General features: G+C 41.2%; 1 protein-coding gene across 2 annotated transcripts in view; it reads left to right on the top strand.

Annotated features, from left to right (window-relative positions):
- Positions 1 to 423: 423 nt before the first annotated feature.
- Positions 424 to 11116, top strand: part of LOC309693853 (beta-1,4 N-acetylgalactosaminyltransferase 2-like) — a 34553-nt gene continuing 23860 nt past the window's right edge. The window contains exons 1-5 of one of the 2 annotated variants that reach the window (XM_082513435.1): positions 424 to 528; positions 7661 to 7785; positions 9526 to 9696; positions 9845 to 9951; positions 10536 to 10573. In XM_082513435.1, coding sequence (XP_082369561.1) covers positions 463 to 528; positions 7661 to 7785; positions 9526 to 9696; positions 9845 to 9951; positions 10536 to 10573 — 507 coding nt within the window. In that variant the 5' untranslated portion in view covers positions 424 to 462. Of the gene's footprint in view, positions 529 to 716; positions 863 to 7660; positions 7786 to 9525; positions 9697 to 9844; positions 9952 to 10535; positions 10574 to 11116 lie in introns of those variants that run through there. The other variant, XM_082513436.1, reaches the window with a different exon arrangement.

Below are 11116 nucleotides of genomic sequence, written 5' to 3'. Positions count from 1 at the left end.
CTATAACACGAGCCTTCAAAGTAAAGCAGGAAACACAGACTGATTTGCAACACAACACGGAGACATGAACAGAGCACCAAGGACAGACACAGGTAGGGCTGAATATACATCAACTTCAGGTTCAACCCCAAACTAATACAAATCAGAATAAACACAAAACCCTGGGTCAACGACCCAGGACCATGACAGCTTCTCCTTTTTCTTACACAAACAATATTGACATTACCTATATGCTGAGCATTCCAGTCTTTCGTGTTTACTGTTGCACCACAAGACCTGTAAATTTCACATAGCCATCTAGTCAAACTAGCTTCACTGTCACACTGTCAGGGGAACAACTGACGCCTGACTCAAAAAAAGCTGTTGGCTACAATGAAAACTGGTTATGCTGGAAACTACCTTTATCTACCTAAATGTTTTGAGAGAGAAATATCTGCTTATTTGTACTGCTATTCTTGGTGCATGCACATACTACATACTGCTACACAAGGACCAAAATCCACAAATTATCTAAAAATACAAGAAAAGGTAAATGACATATTATTCAGACTTTGGTTTTGTTGTTTGGGTTTTTTCTGTCGGTAAAGCATGGAGCTGTGTGGATGTATCAGAACAGTTGGTTGAGCTTTTTTTCTGCTGTTTTTAACCTTGCTCAGTGGTTCCGCCTCCTTATCGTACCTCATCGTAACACTATATTGTCCTCTGTGACACCAGTTACCTGAAAAGAAGAACACCGCACCTTTCATAGTGTGCAAACTTTTCAACAATTATATTCAAGTTGTTCAAGTTTTTCAAGAACGGCTTTTCGTCACTCGCTCATCACTTTTTCTTATTGTGGCTCCATAAACAGCAGGGAGAAGAGGTAGGAAATGAGCTATTTTCTATACTTTTGTCATACTACAAGAATAAAAACCCAATATCTTTGAAATTACATAAATAAGTTATGTAATTTAAAATTTTCCGATACTTTCTGATTCTGGCGCTGTAGGTTTTCATTAGTTTTGTTTAAGCAATGTATTTAAGAAGGTAATAAATGTGACAAGTATTTTTGACTTTATCTTCAATTTTTCAAATCTTGAGAGGAAAAATATAGGAAATCTGTGTGTAGAGACTGAACCTTTAGAAAGACATTTTTGTACTCCTTTTAAGGGTTCTTTTTTGTACTTTATACTAAGGGTACAACTTTGCCCTTTAAAGTACAGGTTTGACGTGTAAAAGGTACAAATTACAAGGGTACAAATCAGTACCCACAGTTTAGGGTACAGAACGGTACCTTAGAGGGTACCACCCCAGTGACAAGACATTGTATCCCTATAGGTACATTTCTGTACTTTAATTTCTGAGTGTGCATGCTGAGTATTCCAGTCTTTCGTGTTTACTGTTGCACCACAAGACCTGTAAATTTCACATAGCCATCTAGTCAAACTAGCTTTACTGTCACACTGTCAGGGGAACAACTGACGCCTGACTCAAAAAAAGCTGTTGGCTACAATGAAAACTGGTTAGTTTGTCTTTGAAGTAAATAGTCCTTTACCACAAAAAGGGAAAGAAGCCCATACTTTTATATTTATATATTTTATTAGGTACACCTGCTGGACAGCTATTTAACCCATGTGTTCAGGCTTTTAGGCAGGTAAACATGGTCAAAACAAGCTTCAGAAAATGCTGATTGACCAACTCTACACATAAAACGTTGTATCACTGAGGCAAGCAAGAGATAGTGGCTCTCCCTTGAGGTTTCAGCTTAAAACTAAATTTCTGGATCGTTATGTCATATGAATAATCTTACTCCAGGTAACTGCACTCTGTCTTTAAATATGCAGCCAATGAAAGTCTTCTTTTTTTTTTACCTTAATATCATGGTGTGTTTTAAATGTTTTGGGTCAAGGCACACATGTTTTTTTCTGAGCACAGAAAAAAGTAAAACTGTAAATAGTTTTTGTTGTGTGTAAATTATTTTGATCATTATTGTTTCCCTCATCTGTGGAGACTTGGAGTATTTTATATATTTCTTAGAGTATTTTTAAAAAGATGTCAGAGGGTTAAAGCCTGTGGGTCTCCATATGTTTTCTTATGAGTGCATACAGAAACGTATTAACAAGAACAAAAAAAGGTACACCTCTTTAGCAAATACTTGTTTTTTCAGTCACTGAAGATATAGGATTACATTGTAATCTCCTATTTAAAACTGCCTTACAGGTGTGTGTGTGTGTGTGTGTGTGTGTGTGTGTGTGTGTGTGTGTGTGTGTGTGTGTGCACGCGTGTGTCCTCTAACCACATATAAGAGGTTGAAAAACCAACCAGTTTCCCTCGTAAAAAGCATAATAAAATTAAGAACTCTTAAACAGGTCTGGGTTGAGCGTCGTGTAAAACTTGGTAAGACTGGCACATACCTAACTTGCAGTGAGACTACCTGTGCCAAGGTGACTCATGCAAAATAAATGATACATTGATGACACTGCTGTGAATACTCATACTCACAAATGCTTTAAACAAGTTTTTAAGCTCTACTGTTCTATTGTTTAAAAGTTTATCTGTTTTTAAGCAATGTTTGTAGCAATATTAAGATGTGAAAGCAGTATTATGTTTACATAACAGTTAAATAATAATAAAAAAACATTAATGTTACTAAAATCAATGGTAAATTAAGTATTCTGATCTCAACATTTTTCCAAAATAATCATTTTGATCCTACTTGTGCAGACCTAGTTTGCAATGATAAAAACAACATTCTTTTAGTTCAAATTATTGCAGTTATTTATTTTCAAACAGACAAAGCAAAAATGAATTGGACACAATATTGGACTAATCTCTTCCAATCCCATGAGCCCCTTGGCAGCCAAAAGGACTTATAGTATTGAAAGATACAGGCAATAAACTGTCAAAATGTGTTTTCCAGTGTTTCTGGGGTTTTTTTTCATGTGTAATATATCTGTTTATATTGGTAAACCGATTGTAGATAATAGACTTTACAAAAGGCTTACATATAAAATAAAGAAATAACTTGTGTCGCAAGTATCTTTATGATTCCATGATCCATCCATCCATCCATCCATCTTCATCCGCTTTGTCCGGGGCTGGGTCGCGGGGGCAGCAGCCTAAGCAAAGAGGCCCAGACCTCCCTCTCCCCAGCCACCTCCTCCAGCTTGTCCGGGGGAATACCAAGGCGTTCCCAGGCCAGCCGAGAGATGTAATCTCTCCAGCGTGTCCTGGGTCTGCCCCGGGGCCTCCTCCCGGTGGGACATGCCTGGAACACCTCACCCAGGAGGCGCTCAGGGGGCATCCTTGTCAGATGCCCAAACCACCTCAGCTGGCTCCTTTCGATGTGGAGCAGCAGCTGCTCTACTCTGAGCCCCTCCCGGATGGCCGAACTTCTCACCCTATCTCTAAGGGAGAGGCCAGCCACCCTTCGGAGGAAGCTCATTTCTGCCGCTTGTATCCGCGATCTCGTTCTTTCGGTCACTACCCACAGCTCGTGGCCATAGGTGAGGGTAGGGACGTAGATCGACCGGTAAATTGAGAGCTTCGCTTTTACACTCAGCTCCCTCTTCAAGGTTCAAGGTTCAAGGTTCTTTATTTGTCACATGCATAGTTATACAAGTATAACACACAGTGAAATGTAGCCTGACACGCTCCTCGACATGTGCAAAAATTGGGGGGGGGGGGGGGGGGGTGTAGAGGAAGAACATTATATATATATATATATATATATATATATATATATATATATATATATATATATATATATATATATTAGGGGTGCAACGATACACAAAATTCACGGTTCGGTTCGGTTCGATACTTTGGTGTCACGGTTCAATGTTTTTTCGATACAAAAAAAATGTTCATGCCTTTTTAATTTGTCATTTATTAAAATTATAAATATATATTTTAACTCAAAAGTACAGTTTTTAAATTTAACCCTAACCCTTGTGCGCGTTTTTTATTTTGACAGCTAATGCGCACCTGCGGACCACTTATGTGCAGCCCTGGTTATTTAGCTCGTCATATTGCAGCCACAGAAATTATTTTGTCCATGAAACCATAAAGCTGCACTTTCTTTTTGCCTTATAGTCTCATTTGTCATAACTTCTCCGTTTTGTGGTAAGCTTTTCTTTGGCTGTCACTTCTTCACCCTGACCTCTCTTATTTGGCTCAGCAGAACTAAAATATATATCCTGCTGCTTTTACACACCGACTCACATAAGCTCAGCGATTCTCTGCGCGATCAACCTCTCACATGTTTAAGCTTGCTGCGGAGATTTCACTTGTCATGTTTGCATAGTAAGCTAACGATTAATAAGACGATGTCAGAGGAATTGGTGCACAAATTATCATCACTCACAGATCAGTGCTGTCGCTCTCTATACACAGTTGCACGATTATAAAGTGAAAGCAAAAAAACAAGCGCAAATTCAAACGCGATTTCAATATGTCACATATTGACAGTGGCTCACCGATGCCAATGACATAATTACCCAGCTACATTTCTGAAAGAATGCAAAAGCATTGACATATATTTTTCCTTCCTACAATAGCCCGACGGGCAGGGTAGCCCGTCTGAAAAAAATCGCTAGCCCCAGGACGTCGGGCTAGCGATATTGCGAGCCCTGTATCTGATTGAGGAATCACTCATCTTTGGAAAAGAGAGTTTATTACAGAGAAATGTCTCTTTCCAAAATAAAAGCTATACTATCCGCTTCTTCTGGGCTATATTCTCAGCAGCATAAGGAGAATCATGTGCTAACAGCTGTCTAAATGACTCGGCTAAAGTTAGTAGCATGCTTGTTGTTTTTGTCTTTGCACTAGGATGATGTCGGCGTAAATGTGCAGTCATATTTGTTGTGTTCCCACTAGTGCTTTCAGGTTAATCTCGTTGAAATGACCTTAACGCCACAACACGGCCAACACGTTAACGAGCTAACTGCGCTAACACACTAGTTCCCACCCATGTAATTGAGCATTGCATGGCACATCCAACATACTGTTTTACTTTAGTCCATGACTCGCTTACCTTCAGGGTCATACGTCACATGAAAACCAAAATAATTCCAAACGCCAGATCTGAATGAGAGTGGGGGAGGTCCATGTTGCAAGGAGAGCTTAACTTCTGTCTTGCTAGCTTGCCCTGCGCTCTTCCTTCTGACGATGCTGTCTGTGTTGAGCGCTCAGTGGATCTGCGCTCGACAGTGCAGCCTAGGCGGAGTAGTCGAACGCAGATTCACTGAGCGCTCAACACAGACAGCATCGTCAGAAGGAAAGTTGATAAAATAAATTACAAATGTTGTATTGTTCGATACATATGCGTACCGAACCGAAAGCACTGTATCGAACGGTTCAATATCGATACGAATATCGTTGCACCCCTAATATATATATATATAAGGCAAGGCATACATGGAACGCCATAACCAAGTGGCCGGCATAGTGTACAGGAACATCTGTGCCGAGTATAACCTGGAAGTCCCGAGGTCAAAATGGGAGATGCCCCCAAGGGTGGTGGAGAATGACCGAGCTAAGATCCTGTGGGACTTCCAGATACAGACGGACAAAATGGTGGTGGCTAACCAACCGGACATAGTGGTGGTAGACAAACAGAAGAAGACGGCCGTAGTGATCGATGTAGCGGTTCCGAATGACAGCAATATCAGGAAGAAGGAACACGAGAAGCTGGAGAAATACCAAGGGCTCAGAGAAGAGCTCGAGAGGATGTGGAGGGTGAAGGTAACGGTGGTCCCCGTGGTAATCGGAGCACTAGGTGCGGTGACTCCCAAGCTAGGCGAGTGGCTCCAGCAGATCCCGGGAATAACATCGGAGATCTCTGTCCAGAAGAGCGCAGTCCTGGGAACAGCTAAGATACTGCGCAGGACCCTCAAGCTCCCAGGCCTCTGGTAGAGGACCCGAGCTTGAAGGATAAACCGCCCACAGGGGCGTGCTGGGTGTTTGTAGTATATACACTGGGTGAATGTGCAGTAGTAGCAGCAAGCAGGTGAATTCTGTACATTAATATGAATAGACATCTGACTGTTTTACAGGATAGACAATATAAACATATTTAAAATTAAAGGAATTGAAATGTACATTGTGCCTTGGTTTAGAGTGTCTGGAAGAGAGTCCTGTCTCAGTCAATTATAGATGATGTGAGAGGGCGGGTGTGTGTGTTTAGGGCACGGATGGCTTGGGGATAGAAGCTCCTCTTGAGTCTCTCTGTCCTTGCCCGGAAGATGCGGAACCTTCTACCAGATTGCAGAAGTTGGAACAGTTTGTTGCCTGGATGGGACGGGTCCTTCAGTATCTGCGCTGCTCTAGTCCGGCATCTCCTGGTGTAGGTGTCCTGAAGCGGGGGGAGAGCAATCACGACGGACCGGTGCAGCGTCCGCATTACTGCAGCTGCAGCCCCAATCCGTCTGTCGATCTCCGGCTCCCTTCTCCTGTCACTCGCGAACAAGACCCCGAGATACTTGAACTCCTCCACTTGGGGCAGGAACTCATCCCCGACCCGGAGTGGGCACTCCACCCTTTTCCGGCTGAGAACCATTGCCTCAGATTTGGAGGTGCTGATCCTCATTCCCGCTGCTTTACACTCGGCTGCGAACCGTTCCAGTGCGAGCTGGAGGCCCTCACCCGATGAAACCAACAGAACCACATCATCTGCAAAAATCAGAGATGAGATTCTGAGGCCACCAAAGCGAAAGCCCTCCGCCACTTGGCTGCGCCTAGAAATTCTGTCCATAAAAATTATGAACAGAACCGGAGACAAAGGGCAGCCCTGGCGGAGCCCATCACCCACCGGGAACGAGTCCGACTTATTGCCGGCAATGCGAACCAAGCTCTTGCAACGGTTGTATAGGGATCGAATGGCCCGTAGCAATGGGCCAGACACCCCATACTCCCGCAACACCTCCCACAGGACACCCCGAGGGACACGGTCGAATGCCTTCTCCAAGTCCGCAAAACACATGTTGCTGAGATTTATTGATAAAAACAGTACAAAAAAACCCCAACCATTTGTACACATATTTACAAATATTAATAAAAAGTGAGTGAATACATTTCAATATTTTCAGCAATCACTCACAATCCTGGCACTGCCATAGTATCTGTAGTCTGCATTTACCACAACATTCCAGCCGAACAGACAATATCATGTCTGATTCCATGATATTGTGTCTAAATTTTATTCAATTGGGTCTTTTCTGCCCACTATCGTTATGCTACTGCTATATTATTCTTCAATTTCTGCTGGCCCCTTGGTCAGCTCACTCTTCAAAAACACATTTCTAATGTAAATGAGACTGTTCACCCGAATAAATAAAAGACATCTAAATGTTGACAAGTCATTTACAACAGCTTAAACATTACTGGCAAGTACTGGAAATTACTTTTTGGCAATAACACACAGAGCTTCAACTGAGAGACATGAAAGGCAGGATGAACTTTTTACAGAGGCAAAGGAAATAATTGTAAAAAAAAATGTAAAAATGTAAAAAAAAAAAAGAAAGTATTTGTTCATTTTATACATGTTCAATCATATCTAAGATGTGAGTCAAGACATAACATGTTTTATATGACTGATTTGCAAAATGTAACTATTTAGATGGTAAAGATTTTGCCTTTTGTTAATTAATCTACTATAATGTGTGTTTGTGTGTATCAACAGATGTCTGTCTGTACAAGCTCAAAGCCTTTTGTGATTGCTGTTGTCGGCATGCTGATCATTATGTTTGCATTCTATTTCGGGAACTTGTGTAATGGGACAAGTGCGCTAGCCTACAACAAACAAAGGTAAAGTATTCCTGTATCCTGGTGTGTGTGTGTGTGTGTGTGTGTGTGTGTGTGTGTGTGTGTGTGTGTGTGTGTGTGTGTGTGTGTGTGTGTGTGTGTGTGTGTGGACATAAAAATATGATATGTATGGTACACATTTTTCTTTTCATGGCAAATAGACTGAAGCAACTGAGTGAGAAGGATAAACTGATGTAGCTAAAACAGTGCTGTGCTGAAAATGACCAGTGCACAAGATTTGTAAAACCCTGATAGTCTGCACGTCAATTATGTATTGATTATTTGATAGTGGGGGCAGCACGGTGGCACAGTGATTAGTGCTGTTTCAATCACAGCAAGAGGGTCCTGAGTTCAATTCCACCATCAGGCCGGGGTCTTTCTGTGTGGAGTTTGCTTGTTCTCCCCGTGTTTGCGTTGGTTCTCCCCGGGTGAATGCCTATGGTTTCCTCCCACAGTCCAAAGACATGCAGTTTGTGGGGATAGGTTAACTGAACAATCTAAATTGTCCATAGTTGTGAATGCGGGAGTGAATGTAAGTGCAAACAGTTGTCTGTGCCTCTGTGTTAGCCCTGTGACAGACCAGCGACCTGTCCAGGGTGTACCCCGCCTCTTGCCCTATGACAGCTGGGATAGGTTCCAGTGCCCCCTGCCACCCTGAAAAGGATAAGCGGAAGCAAATGGATGGATGTATTTTTTGATACTGTCTTTGTCACGATCATTGTAGAGAGAACTGCATATATGTTTAGAAATGTTCTGGGAGATTCGTGAATGATCTCTAATTCATTTTATTCAACATTTGTACACTTACTGTTTCCGGTCAATAATGACCAATCACTAGAAATGAATGGTGGAGACAACAATTAGTGTAAATAACTGAGTTCAGATGGCCGTAAACACACACACACACACACACACACACACAAACACAAACACACACACACACACACACACACACACACACACACACAATGGGTTCCCTAGCAACTACTCTGGAAATGTTTGCCCAATAGAGCCTCACTTCCAAGAGAACGACTCCTCTGTTGGCAGTATCATTGTATCATTGAACATTTCTCGTAGATTTGGTGTACAATGCTTTTTTGAGGCCTTGCTCACAGGTCACTGGGTGTCAGCACCATGACAAGGTGATATATAACCTAAGTGAGGCTCTTTACTACTTATTTGATCACTACACTGGTGAGGAGGAGAGAGGCCAGGAAACTGATGGTGGAGATGCATTAGAGGAGAAATTGTCTGCATCTGAAGGTGGCACGGAATATAATCCATGCAATCTAGACCAAGAAATGACTGATGAGAAGGAATCCAATGATGAAAAGGATGGCCATGCTGAGGCTGCCATAAGGATCACATTACATAATGTAACAGTTGCTATTGTAATGCAGTGTATCACCACATGGCGGCTCACGACTGGTGACTGGTGTCACCCCCTTTTTGTTCTTCTTCGCACCCCTCCTGTAATGGATGCTCCCGTGTGTACGCGGACTAGTGTGCTCTTTAGTAATGTGTGGTAGAGGTAGCACTTTTATTTTTGATATTGTAAATAAATGAGTACTTTTTGGAAAGTCAGAAGCTATTGCTCATTCGCTATCCACCTGCACACCTCCATGGCTGGCTTCATCTCCACCGCACGTTACAATAAGGATATACTTTCTTTTATACTTGACTGTAGTAGTTCATTTAAATGTTGATGTTGAATTGTGACTCTTCAGGACTTCCATATTACAGGCACTCTTCAGGTTCTCTAAGTTATAAGTCATCTTTGCCCACACAACACCGTTTACCTGGTCCATGCACTTGTCCTGATGGCTCTACAATCCTCAAAGACCACATCCCACAAGACCAGTATGAGGATTTAATGCAGCGACGAGCTAAAGAGTTCCAGCAATACAAAGCCAGGTAGAAGATGGATGTATGGGTGGGAGCTTTCCGGGAACTGTTAGACTCACAGTTCAGTAATAAAATAATTTAAAGTGTGTGTGTATGTGTGTTACTGAGTACTCAAAATTCTTTTGTGTAATTTTTCCCAATTCCATCTCCTCAACAGGACTAATTCAATCCTATCCAAGCTACTTTTTGCTTTGCCTAATTCTCCTCTGCAGTATCCTATCCAGGGCGTTATAGTACGACCCTTGACTGCAACTGCAATACCAGGTAATTCAAGCTCAATATATGCTTCAGTCACCAATGTTTCAGTTTTTATGTTCCTATAAAAATATAAATGCAAATAGAATAGGAAGGCAACAAGGCCATGGTTCACAGTTGTTTATGAAGATACTGTTAACATGAAAGTGATCATAGTACTTTTTATAAAAGTATGCTGTCAGTAGTCAGATCGAATTGGTCCCAATCATGTCATTGGGACACAAAAACAGCACAAAAAGCTTAATATTTTCAAAAATACAAAGTAACGACACCAAAAGATATAGCAGGTAAGAACAGAAATGGCAGAATTTTTAAAATTTGAATGGTGAAAATAGCCTGAGAACTGTGGGAGTAGTCAAAGGACAAAGAACGGAGCAACTAGAATAATAAGAAGATTAAAAATATAGGGAAACAGGAACACAATAGGTTGAATGCCTATGGCATTCACCCACTGAGAAAAACCTGAGTGAAAGATAGCTGAGGTGTCCTCAAGAACTCACCTGGCAACACTTGTGTAATTTCAAAATATGATGTGAATATGTGTATTTCAGTAGAAGGACTAAGTGACACTGAAGGTAATTTTTGAATTTCAGGTTTAGGTCTGCATGCGGAAGAAGGAAACAGCTATAAGGTTGGTCTGATATCACAGATTAGAAACAGGCAGATCTCACCCAGATCTGCCTGACTGAATGGTAGAGGTTGGCTGATTTATGAAAGATGGCTGCTGAATGTTTCTAAATTTCAAAGATATGTGTGTTTAATTTGTATACTGTATACTAACTATCAAAAAAAGTATTATTGCATTCATGTGTGGCAAACGAGGCTTGATATACAATCTACATAGTCAGTACTGGCTTTCATAACACATTGTTATTCAGTTTCAGTCAGTTTATTTTAGTAGACCCTATATTTCACCAGCTAACACTGGTATTGGCTAGTGATATATGTAAATCTGTGCAAGTTATGCATGTACAGTAATTTAAAACTGACATGAAAATTTGCATTATTAACCAACCAACCAAGTATAATAAAGTTTAAGTTATTGTGTGTTACATACCTAGTAGAGTCAACAGATTCCCTGAATGTGAATTCAATAAGGAGAGATAATTAGATTTGATTTATTGATGAAAAGAATATAGGTCGGTGTTTTGTGGTTAGACTACGATGGCCTTTC

This window comes from Aulonocara stuartgranti, assembly GCF_965226115.1.
Source record: "Aulonocara stuartgranti genome assembly, chromosome: 3".
NCBI classification, from domain to species: Eukaryota; Metazoa; Chordata; class Actinopteri; order Cichliformes; family Cichlidae; genus Aulonocara; species Aulonocara stuartgranti.
Note: the sequence above shows the minus strand (reverse complement) of the source record. Positions and strands in the feature narration are given on the sequence as shown.